This window comes from Populus euphratica, unplaced genomic scaffold (genome assembly GCF_000495115.2).
Source record: "Populus euphratica unplaced genomic scaffold, PopEup_1.0 scaffold1696.1, whole genome shotgun sequence".
Lineage (NCBI taxonomy): Eukaryota > Viridiplantae > Streptophyta > Magnoliopsida > Malpighiales > Salicaceae > Populus > Populus euphratica.
The window spans coordinates 2416-23951 of record NW_011501536.1 but is presented as its reverse complement, the minus strand read 5'-3'; the positions used below and the strand labels follow the sequence as shown (position 1 = coordinate 23951).

The window sequence follows — 21536 nt, the reverse complement described above, 5'->3', positions numbered from 1 at the left end:
TTTTATTTTTATGTTTATTATTTTTTCAAAACAGCATACAAACTATAAAATTTTACTTTAAATTAACAAAAAAATTTAAAATAAATAATCATGATTTGTCATAAATAAAAATTCTACAACACCGTAAAATTTCTATTTGTGACAAATCTATTTTTAATTTTTCATGTTTATTTTTTATAAATAAATCCTAAAAAATAAAAAATAAATATTTACCACTTTCACCATAAATTTTTCTTCTTAAAAAATAAGAATCCCAAATTCTTCCCATTAAATCCACAAATTCAATTTACCATTTCCCAAATGGATTTGACAAATCAAATGATGGAAAGTTCAAATTGCGTGAATATGGCAATATACCATTTTTTTTTTCAGATCCGAAGTACGCGTAAATTATTTTAGACATTCATATTTATAATAATAATAAAAAATACCATTTAATGACTTCCTAATTGCCATAATTTAATTGTCATTAATTAAGGACAATGAAAAAGACAATGGCAATAGCTGTTATAACTTCTCTTCTTCAAGGGCAATCTTAGAAACCCAAACAAATCTCAAAATCTTATTTACCTTCACAACACAAATACTAGCACAACACGACTCCATCACTTCTTTCCGTCTCTCCTTCCTACACAGGCAGCAAAGAGAAAATGGAGCTGCAAGAAGCGAACAGTAGCAATAAAAATGGCCAAACCTCAACACCCGACCCAAAAACAGACCTTGAGAACACTTATAACGGCAAAGCTCTAGAATCCCAATACTTCACTGAAGATTTTGACAGTACTTGTTCTACACCTTATGTCAGTGCACCTTCTAGTCCGGGTCGACCAGGATCCGGGCCCGTTAACGGTGGGTTCTTTTATAGCTGTCCGGCAAGTCCAATGCATTTTGCAATAACATCATCAGCTTCAGAAAGGGGATCCTTTGCTTCTTCGCCGGATAATAGTGTGCCTATTGGTTATGAGTTTGAATTCTCTGCAAGATTTGGTTCGACCGGGTCGGGTCAGACCGGATCCATGAGTTCAGCTGACGAGCTTTTCTTGAATGGTCAGATCCGACCCATGAAGTTATCGTCTCATTTGGAGAGACCCCAAGTGTTGGCTCCGTTGCTGGATCTTGAAAACGAAGAAGAGGACGGAGATAGCAGTAATGATGATGAATCCAAGAAAGGTTCAAGAAAGGTTGGTAATAACGGTGGAACTATGTCAAGAGGGAGAGATCTGAGGTTGAAGAACAAATCTTTACGTAGAAGAACAAGATCCATGTCACCATTAAGAAGTACATCTTTTGAAGATTATGGAGAAGAAAACAAGAACGTAATTGATGAGTCTAGTACTTCTTTGGAAGTTAATGATGAAAGTCTTAAACTTGACGAGGCAACAACTAGTGGTGGTACAAGCACTCCTTCAGTTTCTGCTTCATCTTCAAGGTCATCATCAGCTGGAAGAAACTCAAAAAGATGGGTATTTTTGAAAGATTTTCTTTATAGAAGCAAGAGTGAAGGGAGGAGTAATAACAAGTTCTGGTCTAACATTTCCTTTTCACCAGCCAAGGAGAAGAGTAAGCAACATAGTGGTAGTGTTCAACTTGGTATGTCGAAAGAGAAGTCCAGCAGCAGCAACAATAATGGGACTATTGTTGGTGGTGAGAGTCAGAAAGTGAAGGGAAATAGTGGGCAAGGCTCTTCTTCTTCTTCTTCAGGGAAGAAGCCAGTAAATGGCTTAGGCAAGAGGAGAGTACCAGTATCACCGCATGAGTTACATTACAAGGCAAGTAGAGCACAAGCCGAAGAGATGAGAAAGAAGACATTTCTGCCTTACAGGCAAGGTTTACTTGGGTGTTTAGGTTTTAGTTCGAAGGGATATGGAGCTATGAACGGAATTGCAAGAGCTTTGAATCCAGTTAAATCCAGGTAATCAAGTAATTAATTAAATGTGTTAAAAAGGAAATTGTATAGAGATTTTATGATTAATTTTTTAATCTACCTTTTTCCTGTCTAAATCTTGTATTTTATGCTCTATGTATTTATTGATAGATGCTCTCCTCTTTTAGTTCAAAAGAGAAGTTTGTCCCTGATCTATGTACTCTCCATCAATGGTAGCACTTTCTTTATTAAATGACTCGCAGCGTCCTCCAGTTTGGATGAGAGATGATAATCTCTAGGTGTATAATCAACAAGGGAAATTATTGTGAAACAGTGGATTAATTGTATTATTGAATCGATAACATGATACACATGGATGGAAGACATGTAGCTCTGAGATGGTAGGTAGCTGAGGCCCGCTGTCACCTGCAATTGCACGATGATGCCTAAAAAAAAATGACCCACGATTAGAAAGGGTTTTCCATGATATTTTGGCTGCATCTCGCTGGCCCAATCTTGTAAGCTCACCCACCTGTGATCTCTTGCATGGGAATACTGTTATTGAGATGTGGGGAGAGATGGTTGAGTGACCCGTTTGTCTCTCGATCTCGATCTCAGCTTGCTTAACAGACACTGTGAAATCTGGGGCCATTAAGAATCTGGTTGTCTATTCATTATCTTTAAATTATTATGCCATGATCAATTTGCACCACTAAACTAGCTAGATCTGGATAGTTTGCTAATGGGAGGGGGGGTTGTTATCTTGTTCAATTGGGGCTTAGTGTCTCGTAGACGTTGACATAACGAAGATTATGGGACAGTGACATAAAGGAGTTGGAGATAATGAGACATGCTTGATCTTGATATGCTTTTAGCCATTCATAACTCCCTTGAGCAATTTCTGCGCCTCCTTTTGGATTCTTCTATCTAGGCCTTTCATTTAACTGAGGATAAAAGATGAAAAAAAAAAAACCCACTATCTTAGTTGATGATGTCCACTGAATATATCTGAAAGGAGGCAGCCAATAAATATCAGTTACAGAAATTAGGTACTAGGTCCATCAAGCTGGGTCAATTTTAATTTTTAGCCTGAGAAAAATAGCAGCGAAATCACATCGCGGCCCCTCAACTCCATTATTGTACATGGGCTCATGTCCAAATTTCCATGTTATCGTAAAAAACATTACGATGACACAGGTGATGGATCGGACCTGAAAAGTATCTTCGAAGTTCTGCGTATTGTTCAATCACTATCTGCCTAGACTTGCTACTGTTTCTCTGCTTCCCTTCTCTGTTTTTCTTCTCTGACGGAAAAGAAAGAAATCCCCTTGTCAAACGAATTTATGATCGAAGAAAGTTTGGCAATCTATTGACTTAGAGCATTTTTTTTTCTTGGGTTCTGAAATGACCTAAAAGAAAATATATAGTCTTTTGCTTCCAGCAACTTGCAAGCACGATGGTCATTTTCTCGACAAGAAGCCAGGACAAGACTGATAGCAGTTTACTCTCGCAACTGGCCATAGGTTAATAACAAGGTTTTAAGCTTCTACTTTTGGAGAAACCTGGTTTATTGAAAAGAAAACTCAGTTTCCTGTCAAACAAACAGGTGAATCACAGGCTGCAGTCTTGGTAGAAGTTTTGGATGCAAAGGTTAGAGCAGCCATTTGTCTGTTTCTGAATTTTTTTTTTCAGAGGAAGAAAATTCCACATTTGAGGCCTACGGAGTGGGGGGTCCAATGCCATTCAAATTTTTCTGATTGGCATGTTGGGTTATGCACTCTCCATGTGAGCTTTTCAGAGAATCCCTTTTACCTCGCTGCAATATATTTCTTATGCTGACAGAAATTCATACACATCTTCATCCTTTTTAAAAGTATTTTTAACTTAATTTTTTTTTGATGTTTTTTAATATTTTATAATGATTTTGATATTATGATATTAAAAATAAAAAAATCTAAAAAATATTTATTTTAATATATTTTCAAATAAAAAATTTATTTAAAAAACACTTTACATCACAATTTAAAATATCTGATAAACATTTGTACGAGTAGCCAAACCTCACGGTGACTGCTTGTTGATCTTAGTGGTTCTCAAGAATAGGGGAAGGGAGATCATATCTACAACAAGACCACGTCTAGGAGTTGACCTGACTTAAAACTTAAGTGGTGTTGACCTGACTTAAAACTTAAGTTGTGAGTTAGATAAATTGACTTAAATTTATTAGTTTTTTTATTTTTTATTTTTTATTTAAAAGACAGTTCAAAATAACTTATTTAAAGAGAAAAAAACAGATTTTTTCATTAACCGACCCGACCTAACTAGATGGACGAATCACAAGATTAGTTAATCAGGCCTGTTCTTATTAATCGATTAGAACAAGATTAGTACCCCCAACCCTGTGAATTAATCGAGCTTTTCCACGCAATTTCTGAGCTTCTAATTAATGTTTCGACAATAGAAAACAACACGGCAAAGAACAGTTTTGTATCCTACGAGTTGATCTGTCCATTTTAAAACATTATTTTTGGCATCAAATTATCGATAGTACTGATGAGCTTTCATCAGGCCTGTCTTTTGGATAGTTGCGAGGTTTATGGATTAAAAAAAACACAGCAGCATAATGCTTTGATTCTTGACAGCAAAGGTTCCAAAGGGATTTCAGACAGATGACAGTTCCAAAGGGATTTCAGGCATATGACATGTGTGAGAAACTTCTTGGAAGTTTGAGTTTGAGTGATCGAACAATGCAATCTAATTCTTTAAGAGAGATGAAAGTACTTGTTGAATATTCATGCAGAGGGATGGTAAAAATCTAAGAGCACATCTTATCTTATTAACAATTGTTTTAACTGCCGGATCGCAAGTTAACTTGAGTCTGAACTGGTTCGGGTAGAAAAAAAACTAAAAATAAGAAAAAGTCAGCTGACCCGGTTAAAAAAGCCAGGTTGAACTAATAATCCAATCAACTCAAGCTTAGTTTTGTCAAAACTCACCCATCAATCACTGATTTTTATTAAAATAATATTATTTTAATTTTTTTTAAATATATTTTTTTAATTAACTGAGGTTGAATCTTATTATCCCTTAACTCGTAATTCTAGTCTTATCTTAAATTGATTTTTGAGTCGAATATTAAAACTATATTTATTAATTTGAAAAAAACATTGATTTATGTTTTTTTTTTCTGTAAAGAAATTGAATTCGGATGTTCAAATTTAAAAAAATTACGTAATTGTCATTAAAAGTTTTAATTTAGAAATATTAGGAGTTTCAAAACCACTTCTGCGAAGGTAAGACTGGGAAAGCACTAACATTTATGTTTTGCAACGATAAGATGAAGTGTGATGAGCTTGACCATATTTTTATATTCGCTAACTTTATTAGATTCTATTTATTATTATGATATAAAATATTTTTTTTATTTAAAATATATAAAAATATTTTTTTATTCTTAATACTAGCACGTTAAAATTATTAAAAAACACTAATTTAATACCTTTTTAAATAAATATACTTTTGAAAGAAATCCAATACTAAATAGCCACCACCTAATGTTGTTGATGCATGCTGATCTTATGGAAAGGTGCCATTTTTAAGAGGAGGTTGGGATTTGTTAATGTGGAAGAGGATTGGTTTCCTCAATTAATTTTTATATGTTGATTAGGCTCTGATATATTAATAATCTCTCAATCAGGTCCTTCTAATAATTTCAATCAACACGACAGTTTATTGGTCATGTATGATGATGGAGTGAGTTTTAACAAATTCATAGACTTCTATCCAAGAAATGCATGGAAGGATATGATTGAAAATCTACTGGTATATTGGAAAATCTAACGAGGATGAAAACAGCTCGAAGACCTAATCGAGATTGTCCCAACAGGCTAGAGAATTCTATTACTTTTTTTTTTTCAAATTATTTTCATAGGGTTGGAGTAAATTCCTTGTTTTTTAAAAGTATTTCTAGCTATATAATTATCATAGTTTTTTATCTTGAGAATTATGGTCAGAAAATGTAAAAAACAATCATTGAGATTAAAACACAAGATAAACAGGAGTGCTAAATAAAACCAAATTAAAAAAAAAAGGTGTGTTTGCCATTAGTTTGCTTTATTTTTTTATTAGTTAATTAACATAATTGTAGTCCTTATACTTCTCAAAAAGCTCCAACATGGTCCTTGATTATTAAAAAATTAAAGAAAACTAATGGTAATTATTTAAAGGGGTGTTGCGAGAATCGAACTCGCGACCTCTCGCACCCGAAGCGAGAATCATACCACTAGACCAAACACCCTCTTTGGTTCAATTATTCGTAACATATTTTAATATTTATTATTGAAAAGTTTCGTTTTCTTATAGAACTCAAAATAAAAAAAAATCAGTTTTAGGGTTTATATTTACGTCTTTTTTTCAAATTTCTTTAATCCAAATCAACCCTCCCTCTCCCTTCTCAATTTCAAGCTAAAACTTTTTATTTGTTGTTTCAATGGCAAATAACAATGTAAGTCAACTCACTAATTAATTTCTCAAATTCTCTAAATTTTAAATTTTAATTTTAGTTTTTTTGTTAAATAAATAGGCTGGTGGTGGTGTTGATAATACATTCAGAAGAAAATTCGATCCTGAAGAGTACTTAGAACGCGCTCGTGAGCGTGAAAAACAGGTGGGTTTTTTGTTTGTTATTAAACTTTCCTTAATTTTTTGAATTTAAGTAAGTTCTTTTAGCTTGATTTTGATAAATTTTGCTGATTTTTTTTCTTTTGTTTTTTCAGGAGGCCGAGGGTCGTGGGAAATCTAAATGTAAGTGAACGAACAAAAGCTTTCTATTTGGTTATGTTTGATTGATTGTTTTTTGTGTTTTTAGATGATGGGTTGCTGTTGCTGTTGTTGTTGTGTGCAGCGAAAGGGCCACCGGTGCAAAGGAAGCCCTTGAAGCATAGGGACTATGAAGTTGATCTCGACTCTCGGTTGGGGAAAACTCAGGTGTAGTTACTTGTTTTAACTTTAAATACTGGCTTTTGTTGTTTAACTAACTTTTTATTTGCTTGAATCAATATAGTATAGTTTCTGGTCAAGTGGGTGTCTTTTGATTTCTTACAAATTGTACTTGTTTGTGCTAAGGTAATAATGTTAGGAGTGAGGATGGTGATAGCTGATAAATTGTATTAAGTTTGTTAAAATGATTGGCAGGAGCTTGAAAGTTGAGAACAAGCTGTTGTTTTAGATTGGATTTGTGGGGAGCTGAACAATGTTGTGATTCTTGTTCGATGTGCTATTATTGTGGCTGTCTCCCATTGTAAAGCCTGTAAATGAAGGGGAGATGAATCAAAGTATGGTTTGCAAGAATGACCGAATTTTGACTTACGAGGTTGAGGGCTATATCTGCAGGGAGATACTAGAAAGCTGTGGTCACTTGTTTTACGTGATATGTAGGAGATAGTGTCAATAGAGGTCTCACTCCCTTTGAAGGTGACCTGTCAGTGTATGGCTTTCATAGTAGATGTCAGGACTCCGGATTATCTAAGTTTTTCATCCTTTCATGAATGGGAAAGCTGTTTTGCTGTTTTCAATAGTATTTCTGTTATTCTATTTGGGTTGGTTTCATGGATCAAGGGTATGTTAAGATTCTTCCGAAACATCTTTGGCATGGAGTACCATGGAATTTGAATCTTTGTTACTTTGCTCTTGTCTGTTTGTTAATTCATATTTATGCCCTTTTTTTTATCTCTCGCAGGTTGTTACACCAATTGCACCTCTAAGTCAGCAGGTATCATTCCTATCTTGCTCCTAAATTTTCCTTCTCATTGCTTGGTTAGGTGGTTCTTAAGTATTTTTGGTCTGTGTTTTCTGAGAATAGAGTGCCAGGTCTTCTCTGGAGTTAGTTTCAGAATGATTTTCCTCCCATTTTTGTTTCCCTTTTATTTTATTATGAGAAATCACGCTCTTCCTTTCTTCATCTAGAATTCATTTTGCTTTCTTTAATTAAAGCAAAAAAGTAAATAGAGTGGTTGGTTACTTACGAATACAAGCAGAAAGGAAAGCTATTCATATCTTGGTCCAAGAACTGAAAATGGGAGGGGGGAAAAGCACAAGTAGTGTAGATCAGTGGATTTGTTTGGCTCGATATTGTCTTAAGTTATTCCCTTATTTCCATTGGTGGCTGAAGTATGGGCTCCTGTGAGATCAAAACTAAGCTCGCAACACTCCCATCTCACTTCTCCTCTTTAGAACAGATACAGTACAGTCGAGAGTCTCAACTCAGCTATCCATTGGTTTCTAGAGTTGTCCGCTTAGATGCTAAGAATCTTGTTATTGGTTTGGCTAGTTAGTAGTCTTCTGATCAGTGATTTATGTAGCTATACCTCTGCCATCACAGACACATCACTTTCAATACATACAGAGGAAATGTTATGGTTATTGTATTTAACACTTTTATTTAATCCTCTTATTCCCTTTTTTGCAGGCTGGATACTACTGTTCAGTTTGTGAGTGTGTGGTAAAGGATTCTGCAAACTACTTGGATCACATCAATGGAAAGAAACGTATGTTATTATCCAGACTTCTTTTCATATCAAGTTTATTTTACGTGTTTGGATTTCCCATCCCTCTAATGTCTCTGCAATTTATTTTCCCTTTAGACCAAAGAGCTTTGGGCATGTCTATGCGGGTGGAGCGTGCATCTCTTCAACAGGTACTGGCAAACTTTTTGAAAAAAAGCCTTCATTTACGAATGGGGGATCTCAATTGACCAAATGAATTGCTACAAAGCTGTGATATGTTTTTATTGATTCAGATTGCTTTAGCATTGGGTATATGTCAGAAGGAAGAACAACAATAATTTGAATGAATGTAGAGAGCCATAACCCTTCTAAAGAAACCATAGGAAAGTACATGGAGTCTTAAAGAGACTAAAATAGCAGATATGAATGATAAAAAAAAACAAAAAATGAAAAACCATTAAGCAAAGATGGTCGTCTTTTATTTGAATTCTTAAAGAACAACTGTCTGTTGTTCAAAAAAGGAAAGAAAAGAAACAACTGTTTGCGTGAGTGTAGGCAAAATGGGAACTTAAATGTAACATAGCGAGAAAATAAAATTCCTACCCCTTGGAGAATTGGAAGATGAAAATTATATGGATTGATTGTATCTAAGCTAAGGTTTTTGTATCATTGCAGCAATCAATGCATTGATTATCCATAGTGGAATGGTATGTGATAAGCTGTATATCTTTTCTTCAATATTTGTAGGTCCAAGAGCGATTTGAAAAGCTCAAGAAACGTAGAGAACCTGGAAGCTTCACCGAGCAAGGTAAGACTTTAAACCTAGATAGGAGAAATGCAATATCAGTATGGAGGTTTTTTGATGTACCGTGTTATTTTATGAATGGTATCAAATCTAGCAAACTCCCGTTTCCTTTTCCTCAGATCTTGATGAACGGATCTTAAAACAGCAAGAGGAAGAGGAGGAACGCAAGCGACAACGCCGAGAAAGAAAGAAAGAGAAAAAGGTTAGTGTCACTAGAATTTTGTGTTGAGAATATTTCTGAGGCCATAAAACACATGCCTAAAGGTATATATGATCTTCCGGCTTTCAGTTTTCAATTTTTTTCTGTATTGAACAAGTAATTCTTCTTTTTCTCACCATCTTGTTTTCTGTAAAGATTACACTATACCATGTTTACCATATACTTTCATTGATGGTTAATTGCTGAGCCATTTCTGGGCACAGAAAGAGAAGGCAGCAGAGGAGGAAGAAGCTGATATCGATCCTGATATTGCAGCTATGATGGGGTTTGGTGGTTTCGGTTCATCAAAAAAATAATCATAATGTTTGTTCATACTTCTCTACCAGGAATTAGCTTTGGCATGATGTAACATCAGGAGCCTTCTTCATATGGCAATTCTGAGCTTTGCCGTGTAACATTTTGTAGTTTCCCTCTCTCAGGCTGCTGTCTTTCATGCTCTCCTGGCAATCAAGTCTGCTAGAGGAAAAACAGCCACTTATTTGCTAGACATGTTCTGTAGATTCAACAGTTATAATACATTTTCACTGTTTCATCTACCCTATTTTATGTGACACTTCACTCGAATTTCTCCTCTCTTTATGTTAATCTCTTCTATTTAGTAAATATTGGAAGTTACAGGTTGAGCTTTCTCGAGTCTGTACTCGTGACCGGAATTAGCACTTTAATCTTTTTTGGAATGCTGGAGGATTTTTCTCAGGTTTCCCCTTTATTGCCAATTCTAACTTGGTATCGATACTGCTATGCCAAAAATCTGACTGGAGATTTCGAGACCTGCAAAGTGCTCTAATGTTCCTTGAATTAAGATTAAGGCAGTGTTTACCTGTGTGGTTGGACCGTGTTTTTTAATATTTTTGAGTACTTTTTTTTTTTAGTTTTAATTTATTTTTTCATGTTTTTGAATGTTTTGATGTGATGTACTGGTATAAAAAATATAATTTTGATAAGTCCAAAGTAAGGTATTTTAAAAATTAACTTTTATTATAATCTTAAACACGTTTTAATAAATATGAAAATTGGTTCTTCTTAATCAAAATAATAATGAAAACAAAAAAAAATTAGCTTGTTTTATTTTTTAGAGTATTTTTAATTTTTTAAAAATTATTTTCAAAATTTTAGCCAATGATTCTTTATTTATTTATAATTTAAAAAAATTACTTTTAATATTTTAATCTGTAATTATTCATCTTCATTTTCCTAACCTCTCAAGTTCTTAACACCACCTTAAAAAAACTCTTTAAATTTATGTTGAAGAGGGGGGGACGAAAGAATGAGCAGAACTTGGTGGAGATTGAGCGCAACATACTACGCCTTCTCCATGGTCGTGAAACCCGGACGCAGCTCCGTGAACATTTCCTTCGCTTTGGCCATAGCCAAGTCAGCCACATCTGAGGAGATCGTTTGCTTCAATTGTGAAACACCATCAAATTAAGCCAAAAGTTGAACACTATGGATGCATGGTTGATCTACTTGGGCGTGCTAGATGTGTGAGGGAGGCTTATGAGCTGCTTAGAAGCATGCCTGAGGGAACTCCAAATGATGCTGCTCCATGGGGTTCCTTGCTTAGTGCTTGCCATACTCGTGGTGACGTAGAGCTTACACACATCTTGCAGTAAAAAAGCTTAATTGATCTTGAACCATGGAATTCAGTCAAATCTAGCAGGGGTGTGTGTGTGTAAATTAAGAGCTTGTGTAATAATACTTGCCAAATTGTATTGATGCACAAATAGAAGTTCATATATCTGTAACCTTTCTCTCTATTCTTAACATAAGGACTTTTCACTCTTATTCTTGATCACTTGCTCTCTTATCTACTCTTCGAGATCTAATCCTTCATGAATTACTCGTATCGGTTCCAATCCTCGTTTTAAAATTTTAACAGGGTTATCAATCTTGAAAAAAACAGCAGGCTTTTCTTCAGTTTTCAAGGTGACAGCAGGAGTAGCAGAACTAGGCTTATTCTTTTCTGAAGTTTCAATCTTGACATTCTCAGCCATGACTCCCTTCTTTGAGGTAAGCATCGGCTCCTCCTCTGGTGTACCACTCGCAGGCCTTGCATTGCTCCTTCCTGGACAGCAGCTGCTCTTCCTCTCCATCTTCAGCTTTGTTGCTTAAGATTTGCCGAGCTTCTAACAAAGATAATATGAATAATCGTTCAGTGTGGTGGTGGAAAAAATAGCAAGGAGCGAAAGCTATATATACAGAGCCCTATGCCCCTATATGAGACTCTTTGTTTTTCTTCCTTTAAATGAAGTGTGACCTCTCGTTTTACCTTGACATGCATGAATGTATAAAACCCGCAAGTCATCAGAGTGTGTGCCGCATTCAAGTTAGTGCTGCAAACGTTTTCAATTTCCAACACCAATGGTTTTTTATGGAAAGAAATCTTTAATCTTTTGTTTATATTATAGGGTTGAAAGAAGAGCGACATATAAGTTCTCCAAAACTACATATTAACCAGTTAAATTTACCTTACACATATAGCATTAAAGTTCTCAGCAAGATCCAGAAAAGAAAAACTTTAATGCTATGAAAGTGAATTAAACATTTGACCATCATTGTCTTTGTGTGCAAAAAGAGAGAGAAAATAAAACAACGAACATTTATTTTGATGAGGGAAAGATTTCTAACAAAAAGCAATATAAATATAAACAAATTATTGACTCTAACTCAAACATCCCTTGTTTAATTACTGCTCCCAACTTCAGCCTTCACAGGCTCCTCCTCTTTCTTGGCACCAGAAGCATCCTTCTCCTCAGTCTTCACCTCCTCGGGAGCAACAGCAGTAGTTGCATCCTCTTGAACCACCGTTTCAGGCTGAGTAGTGACTCCCTCCTCCTTCTTTGGCATCTCCACACTGCAAGCACAGGTTCCCTGACAAGCCATCTTCAATTCTATTTGCTTAACTTTTGCTTAAAATATAAAAAGAACGGCTGCTTTGCTGGAGATGAATAAGTGAATGAAATGTTGAGCAATTTATAGTCTGTATATGAGTGTAACGTCTTCGGCACTAAAATGGTTTCAGTTTCTTGTTAAACAAGGATCTGTTGAGCCTTTTCTTGCTAGACGATACGAATGTTACTGATAACTGAGGCTAGCTGTTATGGGGAAATTAAGAATAAAAACGTTTCAGATTATCAGTTACTAATTTTCTTGATTATCTCCACTAACGCTGTTTGAATTTATTTTCAATGCAACCTTTGATTTACTTCAACTGGTTAGTGATAAGTGATAACCTGTTTTGCTTTTACACTGATGCTGTACCATTGTCAAGCAGCACGTAACTGTTAAAACAAAAGGAAAACAGCAGGGCAGGGCAACGAATTGGCTTGTGAAGCTGCAGCCAGCACTCATTGCCTTATCAGAGAAAAGAAAATATGATATCACATCATTAATGCAATTCAACACTAGTCTGGTCTCTCAGCTAGGCAAGGTCCATTACAGAAGAGGTCATCAGTTGCTTTAGGAGGCGCATTAAGATTCCCCACTTTGTGTTAATATTTATATGCCTCTCATCACATCCTGAATAAATCTGTGTAAATTAAAAAAAAAACGGGGAGAAAATGGAGATGCGGGGTATCGATCCCCGTACCTCTCGCATGCTAAGCGAGCGCTCTACCATCTGAGCTACATCCCCATTGAACCTAAAAAGATTAAATATTTAATTCCTTTGATCACAACAACTGGAAAAACCTCCAAGTGATAAAGGACTACTGCCCTTGTGTGCATCGGCTCCATCCAGGCAATCCTCACCGGCACCGTTAAAATATATATATATATATATATATCGAGACCACGGTAAATGTTTTGCATATTATATCACTGTATAATTACCAATTTACCTTTCAACAAAAATTGGTAAATAGTTTTTTTCTAAGTATCCATTAGTTTTTATGAGATTGAATGGAGATAATTTGATATTTTTACTTTTTAAATACATAATATAATGATTATATTATCCTAAAAAGTAAAATTAAAATTACATTCATGGATTTTTTTATTTTTAAATTAATTTTTGTTATAATAAACAAATTGATAAGTAATAAAGATGGATATTATTACAGAAAAGAGTTGATGAAGGATTAATGCTTTTTAAGAAAGTATTGGAAATGTCTCATCGTGTATTTTTTAATGATGCCACAGACACACATATGGTGATTGAGTTCCAATAGTTTTCTTTTCTTTTCTTTCTTTCCTTTTTTTTTTTCCTTACCAAAATATAAAAGTGTTTGTTTAATTTGTTTTTTTGCTTTCACTTTCTTCCTCATTATTTTAATTATTATTTTTTTTATTGTTTTTTAAAATTTTTTCCTTTCATTATTTAGTTTTATTTAATAAAATCTGATCTTTATTTTTTTAATTGATGTTTTTTTTTATATTTTTTTCAATTGAATTTTATTTTTAATTTTATCTCTCAACATTTTATTTAAAATTATTTTTATATGAAATTTAATCATTATTTTTTTTAATTTTTTTTGTTTTGGATCTTTTTTATTGTATTTTATTTTTCAATTTTATCCCTTAATTTTTTGATGATTTAGAATTTTATTTTTTAGTGTCTATTTTCTATGAGATTATTCTCGATCTTATAATCAAGATTATAAATTTTAAAGTTAACTCTAGTTGACTTTAATTCTTTTTTTGTCCTTTTTAATATATACATATCATTCAATATTTTATTTATTGAAAATTATTTTTATTTTTTATTTTTTTATTTTTTTATTTGAGTTTATCTTGTTCCAATGGTTACTAAGTTAGTAGGTTAACTCAATTAATTTAATTTTATTCAATATGCTTTTGATAAGGTATCTTAATAGCATGATAAGTCATAGATCTTATATATTAATCTGAATCTGAATGGACTCGACTTGAGTTTTTTTTTTAATTTTTTTTTGTTAATTTATTTAATATCATTCTATTTTTTATTTATATTTTTTTCAATGGACTCGATACACAATATAGTTAATTACCTCAATCTTGGATTTTTGTGTTCTTTTAGAAATATTTTACGTGGCCTAATTATCTTTTTTCCTCATTGAAAAAAAAAATTCTACATTGAAAAAATTTGACAGACCGCATCATAACGCATGCCCGTCTAGTCGCTGTCTACTCTACACTCCAATTTTTATTATTGCCGTTATGAGCACATTGAACAGATTCTGAATCAAGCAAGTACTCGTGAAGATTCAAGGTACAAACAACATATTGCTTTTGAGGTTAATGGAAATGCTCTTCGAATGCTTGATCCATGGAAGGAACCAACCATCTTCCAAAACAAAACACCCTCCTGTCGATGGAGAATCATACGCTCTTCTCGCTCTTCCACAGGATTTGGCAAGGGTTCACCTTTAATGTTGAACCTTCGCTTTCCCTTTAATGTGACTCAACAGCGGATACAAATTGCAGCAATCAAGCACTTTTAACAACTCTCTTGTCCCATTGAATTGTTGGGAGACAATGGACGTACCATGTAATAACAAACTCAAGTGTCAAGCACGCGAGCAGGCAGCAGAGAACAAGAAGTAACGCCCATTTTCATTGCCCATAACCAACAACAAATCATCAATCACTTCTAGGTTTTTTCGTTATGCACATGACGTAGCATGTATGCCATTCTACCCAAAACGAAGGCCAAACAACGTGAAAATACCTTCAAACGTGATTATACAACGATGATGTACATTGGATACAGTATGAGACATCATATAGCTTAAGAACTAGACAGATCTTAATTTCCTGTAGATTGCTACTTGATATACTGAGAAAGCCACCTGAAACCCTCTCCATAGCCCATTTTGCGGACAATGCTACACATGAACACCTCGAGGGGACGGACATCTGAGTCTACCAAGTTCACCTTACCCTTGCCGGTGGTGAAGTTGGTAAGACCCAGGTGGTACCGCAACTCATCTTCTGAGGCAGCATATGGCATATCAATCTTGTTGCCCAAAACAAGAAAGGGGACATTGGCTAATGCTTCATCAGAGAGGAGAGCATCCAATTCTTTCTTGGACTCCGCAAATCTCTCTCTGTCATAAGCATCTACCAGGTAAACAACAGCATCCACCTTCACATACAAAGAACTTTATGTCAAAACTCAGCAGTACAACTCAAAAAGAACAAACAAATCTGACAAGGACATTCCAACATGGTCATCTATTCATCATGTTAAAAAGACCAAAAAACTTGGAAATCATGAGAAAACAAAGAAAGCAAGGCAAACAGGAATCCCGTGAGAACACAGCGATCACCCACATGATGCTTCACAAAAGGTTGCCAGTACGCCATTTTACCACTATAGTTACTCATACGCAACCAATCACAAAAGTGCAGGACAAAAAATTAAAACTCGGGCATCTATGTCTCAAAATAGAAAATTAGAATGCAGTTCATCCAAGTCAACATAAGTCTGCAATAACTAATGCAAAAAGGGAAAAAAAGGCACATGTATGGTGAAGTACTAGTGAAACACTTGCAAAGACCAAAAAATGCCATCAGCAACCTCCCATTTCAATTTTTGCCTCCCATGAATCAAACAATCACAAAACAAACATTGTGTGGGATTATGAAGGCGTGAGCTTATCAAATATTTGAAAATTATTCAACATTGGGCAGTTAACATGTTCAATCTAAGTGTTGATGAGAAAGTAACTTTGGCTTCCTTAACTTTTTCACTTGTAGGCAACTAAATGTGAAAAAGACCACAAATTAAAACTACCGCATCCTATATTTCAAAATTGAAAATCATAATGCACTTAATCTCTATTAGCAGCCAATATAAAAAAATAAAAATTGGCCCAAATGGAGGGTGGGGGGGACAATGCATGGTGAGTACTAATTAAGCACCTTGCAAGTACCCAAAACTGCTATCAGCAAACTCCCATGTTGTTACTAGCCTCCCATGAATCGGATAATCACAAGATCCAACATTATCTGGGATTATGAAGGCCAGAAAATCTCCCTTGTGAATATTATCAACACTTGAGCAGTTAACATATCCAATGCAAGGGTTAATCACACAGTAACATTCACTTAATTTTTTATGCAGCTTCCAAGATTCCTAAACTATTTCACAAATAATCCATGCCTTAACATCACCGAAAGTGGAAACAACCATCAACTTCCTAAATCTCTACACATTCCACTAAATAGCAAATATCAATCACAAGTATTGAAATTATGACTGCAACCACAACCAATTACCTGTTCCACGCATTGCAAAAAAAACAGAACAACATACTAGTTTGGGAGAGAGCAGATAAACAACCTTAGAATAGTAATCTTTCCAAACTCGACGGGCAATCTGATGGCCACCCAAATCAAATGCCTTGAACTTGATTTTTCCTATACTCAATTCCTCTGATGTTGGATACTGTGTTGGCTGATGTTGCACCAATCTCTGCACTTGCGCACACAAACAATAACAAATGCCATTACAAAATACATTCATTTCTTCAAATTCTCACTTATAGAATAAAAAAAATTACACTTTAAACAAAACGCATTTCATCTACCATCTTTAGTGACCTGAAGTACAATCCAATCAAAAAATGAAATTAAATATCAATTTTATAATCACACGTTAGCTGTTAATTTATTTTTTCAAGTTGAAGAAACTTAAATAAATAAACAATAACTATAAATAATGACTGGTCAACAGCTACGATTTGCTTTTGAGAAAGATCTAATGGCAGTGATTAAATAATAAAAGGTTAAAGTTCAGGCCTTAATTTTACATTTTTTTTTTACTTTCAACTATAAAGACAAAATTTAACAAAAAAATCCCAGTTCATATTTAACTTCTTAGCAACCAAAAACTTCACAAAAGTAATAAATTTACAATCTTTATTCAATTTTCCAGCAATTTCTCAGCAACCAAACAAAACGCAGATAAAAAAATCATAAGAAAAAACAAGCCAATAATTCAATTAAAATAAAAAAAAAGTACCTCTTTTTTTTTTTTGTCAATGGCAACAAAACCCAGTTGATATTTCAACTCTAATTAACCAAAACTTTAACAAAATATAATTCATCCTTATCCGATTTCCCTAAACTTTTTCAGCGACCACACAAAACCCAGGAAAGAAAATCATAAACAAAATCAATAAATAATTGAACTAAAAAAATGTACCTCGTCTTTTAACATGTGAAGCAAGGTGGTTTTGCCAGCATTATCAAGGCCTAAAAACAAGATCTTGGCTTCTTTTTGCCACAAACCAAGCGATGCCAGCACCCCATAAAACCAATCAAGCAAAAACATTTTTTAAATATAAAATTTTTAGCTTCTATCAATCAAGATTTTGTTGATTTTTTTTTTTAAGCCAGAGAGTGGAAGTCTAGAGAGAGAAAGAAAGGAGAGAGAATGATGCCAGTTTTTGAGAGAGAGAATACATGTATAGAGATTTTATTTTATTTGATGCGGGTGTGAGTGTGAGTGTGAGATGGCAGTACTTGATTGGTGTTGTTGTTGTTGGTGGGTCGGGTTACCAGGTTAGATTGTTTGGACCAATGAAAAGCGAGAATTGTGCTTGGTGGCGTCATTGGGTGAAATCTGACCGTTGATTAAGGAATGGACGGTTTGATTGATGAGGAAGTGGGTTTTTTTTTTTCCGGGTGGGTAAGTTTTGTCTGCGGTGGGAGATGGCAATGACAATTATAATTTATTTATCTCGCCGTGACTGCCTTTTAAAATATTTTTTAATTTATTTATTTTGATGTGTTTTTTTTTAAATTTTTTTTTTTAATATATTAATTTTTTTTATTTTTTAAATTATTTTTAATGTCCATTAAAATAATAAAATGTGTGTGGCTATAAAATCATCTAAAAACAATAAAATAATGGCATGTATGTGGCTTTGGAGGATGGAATTTGGGGCCACAGGCCTAAACTAGAGGCCATATGTTTGTCAACTTGGAACAAGAATATATTAGTTAGGGGACGCTACTGCAATTCTCCGAAGATATTGATTGCCACGTGAGCAAAATGCCATCGTGGCAGCAGACCGTCAAGTTGGCTGGCAAGGTGACCGGTAGAGGTGGCAATGGGGGCCTGATAGGTCTTTCGACCATGTAATAGAAAATAGCCTTTACCCGAATCCCTGTCATAAATGGAGTCACTTTAACCTTCCAGTTTCAAATTTAGAAGATTGAAGGAGATGATCTCCAAAGTATATTGCTCCCTGTCATAAATGGTAGCACAGTAGCATTGCTCCCCTTCATTGCTAACAGACCACAAATCATCGATCACTTTTAGGTTTCATCACGGAAATGGAGCATGTATTTCATTTTAAAATAGAGAGCATGACATAAACAGTGAGAAAGACCTTAACTATGATTCTAAAAAGTCAATATCCAAATTCGTTCTATATAGAACATAGCACTTGAGAACTAAACAGGTTTTTGATTTCTATAGCTCCCTTGGGAACTAAACGGATAGGATCTTAGATTTCTATAGCTCAATTCTAGATGTACTGAGAAAGCCACCTGAAACCTTCTCCGTAACCCATCTTGCGGACAATGCTACACATGAAGACCTCGAGTGGACGAACATTTGAGTCTCCCAAGTTCACCTTTCCCTTGCCAGTGGTGAAGTTGACAAGGCCAAGGTGGTACCGCAACTCTTCTTCTGAGGCAGCATATGGAATATCGATCTTGTTGCCCAAAACAAGGAAGGGGACATTAGCTAATGCTTCATCAGAGAGGAGAGCATCTAGTTCTTTCTTTGATTCAGCGAATCTCTCTTTGTCGTAAGCATCTACCAGGTAAACAACTGCATCCACCTTCACAAGAAAAGGATTTTGCGGTCAAAACTCAGGAGTACAATATAGTCCAGGAAAAACCCCACAGGAAAAACCCAACAAGAAACAGTCAGACACGGCTATACTAAAAGTTACTGTGTCAATAGTAAAAAATGACAAATTATGTGCAAAAATGGAGAGGAAGACAACAAGTACTCGGGCGGTTCATGTGGAATTTCCCATTATTCAAGGGCTAGAACAAATAAAAACTCGGCAGTTCCATATTGCAATGGAAAAAAATGTGTGGTTAGGTATTAGTAGAACACTTTTCAAAGACCAAAATCGTTACCAGTGAACTCCCATTTGGTATGTGCCTCCCACGAATCAGATCATCAGAAAAGTAACATAGTCTGGGATTGTGAAATAAAAAGCAGTCTCCAATTCACACGTTGTTGACTCTTGGTCGATTAACATATCCAAGTTCAAGGGCATTTTCCCCTTCCTCCAACATAATTTGATGTACGGAAGGGAAGAAAAAAAAAACCTCATACTGCCATCCAATAAGACTAAATGCAGTAACTTTCGTTTACTTGAATCATTTCACCGAGTTTCGCAAAATTCCTAAACTATTAGGACACAACTCCAAATCCTAGCGTTAACAAAAGTGGATACCAACTTCCAGCTTCCTGGATCCGCATGCATTTCTCTAAGAGGTAAACATCAACGACAAGTATCAAGATACGATTGCAACTTACAACCACAATGAACAACCAATCCATACGTTCCAAACAACTAATGTGCTGAACCTCATTGCAAGCAAAACCAATATGCTAGAGTATACTAGGCAAAACATTATGAGAGAGAATAAATAAACAACCTTGGCATAGTAATCTTTCCAAACTCGACGAGCAATCTGATGGCCGCCCAAATCAAACGCCTTAAACTTGATCTTCCCTATACTCAACTCCTCTGATGTTGGATACTGTGTAGGCTGGTGTTGCACTAATCTCTGCCACACCGAAAAACGAAAAACAAAACCCACAACAAAAGTTAATTCATTTCTCCAATTTCACTTCATACAAAACCCGGTTCATTCTCATTTCTCGGTAAACAAAGACTCAGAAAAAACAATTAAAATCTGAATCTTTAAGCCTCAAGCTTTCATTGTTTTTCCATCTAATTCACTCATAAACACAAAATTTAGAACACCTGACAAAAACCCAATTTATTTTTCACTTCTGAGTCACCAAAAACTTGACAAAATAAAACAATTAAAGAGCCTAAAGATTCAATTTTCTTTGCAGTTTCTCAGAAACCAAACAAAAACCAGAAATAAAAATTAAAAAAAATATGACAAAATAACTTAAAAGCACCTCATCTTTTAACATGTGAAGCAAGGTGGTTTTGCCAGCATTATCAAGGCCCAAGAACAAGATCTTGGCTTCTTTTTGCCACAAACCAAGCGATGCCAGCACCCCATAAAACCAATCAACCAAAAACATTATTTTTCGAAAAAGAAGAGAGCTTTTAAAGCTTCAAGTTTTGATTTGCTAACTAAACCAGAAAGAGAGAGAGGGAGAGGGAGAGAGAATAAGCTGAAATCTGAAGAGTGTGTGAATTTACAAGGAAACACAGATTGTGCTTTTGTATGTAATCGCATAAGCTCTAATTTAGTTCTTGAAGATTCAAATATCTTCACTTTCAAACCTATTGTTTAAAACGCTTCCAACTTTAGCTCTATAATTCTTAAACATTTTAATTTGACCGCTAATTGCTCAATTAGCTGTACTTATTTTATTATAAAAAAATATTTTAAAGTTTAATAAATAAAATATTTTTACCATTATGAATTATTATAGATGGGTAAATTAAATTAAAATAAAAAAATTAATGATTTTTTAACGAGTTGCATAATCAAGAGATAGATAAATAAAACTAATATTTCCAAGTATTTTGTTAAAAAACTTTATAGAAATAATAAGTTTATTTTGAAGACAAACAAACCTAAATAATTAGAAAAAAAATTCCATCTTTCTCTTTCTTTTTCAAAATAATACATTTTGTAATATTTCACAACTCTACAATGACCAAAAAAATATTAAAAAATGAGTTTCCCATTATACTCTAGTATCTAATAAATAATAAACTAAAACAATACGGACCAAAATGTAATATTCAGAAAAACATAGAGTCAAGATAAAATCTACATTGGTGGGTCGGGTTCCCGGGTTAGAAAGTTTGGACCAATGGGGTGCTAGGATCTTGGCCGTTGCCGTCATTGGGTAAAGGTGGGCCGTTGACTTTAAAAGCGGACGGTCTAAGATTGGATTACAATTGGATTGTGGGTTTTTTTTTATGGGTATTTGGTAGGTGGGAGATAGAAATTAATTAGCTGGCTTTGCTGGGCAGG

At 34.6% G+C, this 21536-nt stretch overlaps 4 protein-coding genes and 2 non-coding genes across 6 annotated transcripts; 2 read left to right on the top strand and 4 right to left on the bottom strand.

The window, feature by feature from the left end:
- Positions 1 to 544: 544 nt before the first annotated feature.
- On the top strand, positions 545 to 2178 carry LOC105118035 (uncharacterized). Its single transcript, XM_011015873.1, has one exon. The coding sequence runs from the start codon at positions 651 to 653 to the stop codon at positions 1914 to 1916; it is 1266 nt and encodes a 421-aa protein (XP_011014175.1). The 5' UTR covers positions 545 to 650; the 3' UTR covers positions 1917 to 2178.
- Positions 2179 to 6089: 3911 nt separating this feature from the next.
- On the bottom strand, positions 6090 to 6161 carry TRNAP-CGG (transfer RNA proline (anticodon CGG)). Its single transcript has one exon. It is a non-coding gene; the product is annotated as a tRNA-Pro (tRNA).
- A 77-nt stretch (positions 6162 to 6238) lies between these two features.
- LOC105118034 (C2H2 and C2HC zinc fingers superfamily protein) lies at positions 6239 to 10088 on the top strand. Its single transcript, XM_011015872.1, has 10 exons — positions 6239 to 6368; positions 6447 to 6530; positions 6640 to 6667; positions 6768 to 6850; positions 7602 to 7634; positions 8331 to 8409; positions 8506 to 8558; positions 9115 to 9175; positions 9292 to 9374; positions 9596 to 10088. Exons 1-10 carry the CDS (start codon positions 6354 to 6356, stop codon positions 9686 to 9688), a joined length of 612 nt encoding a protein of 203 aa, XP_011014174.1. The 5' UTR covers positions 6239 to 6353; the 3' UTR covers positions 9689 to 10088.
- Positions 10089 to 12953: 2865 nt separating this feature from the next.
- On the bottom strand, positions 12954 to 13026 carry TRNAA-AGC (transfer RNA alanine (anticodon AGC)). Its single transcript has one exon. It is a non-coding gene; the product is annotated as a tRNA-Ala (tRNA).
- A 2109-nt stretch (positions 13027 to 15135) lies between these two features.
- On the bottom strand, positions 15136 to 15677 carry LOC105118037 (Ras-related small GTP-binding family protein). The gene is made up of 2 exons (XM_011015878.1): positions 15576 to 15677; positions 15136 to 15456 (listed from the first exon to the last, which is right to left on the bottom strand). The coding sequence occupies exons 1-2, from the start codon at positions 15675 to 15677 to the stop codon at positions 15136 to 15138; spliced, it is 423 nt and encodes a 140-aa protein (XP_011014180.1).
- Positions 15678 to 18643: 2966 nt separating this feature from the next.
- On the bottom strand, positions 18644 to 20725 carry LOC105118033 (GTP-binding protein SAR1A-like). Its single transcript, XM_011015871.1, has 3 exons — positions 20500 to 20725; positions 20004 to 20135; positions 18644 to 19168 (listed from the first exon to the last, which is right to left on the bottom strand). The coding sequence occupies exons 1-3, from the start codon at positions 20626 to 20628 to the stop codon at positions 18851 to 18853; spliced, it is 579 nt and encodes a 192-aa protein (XP_011014173.1). The 5' UTR covers positions 20629 to 20725; the 3' UTR covers positions 18644 to 18850.
- Between the last annotated feature and the right edge of the window lie 811 nt (positions 20726 to 21536).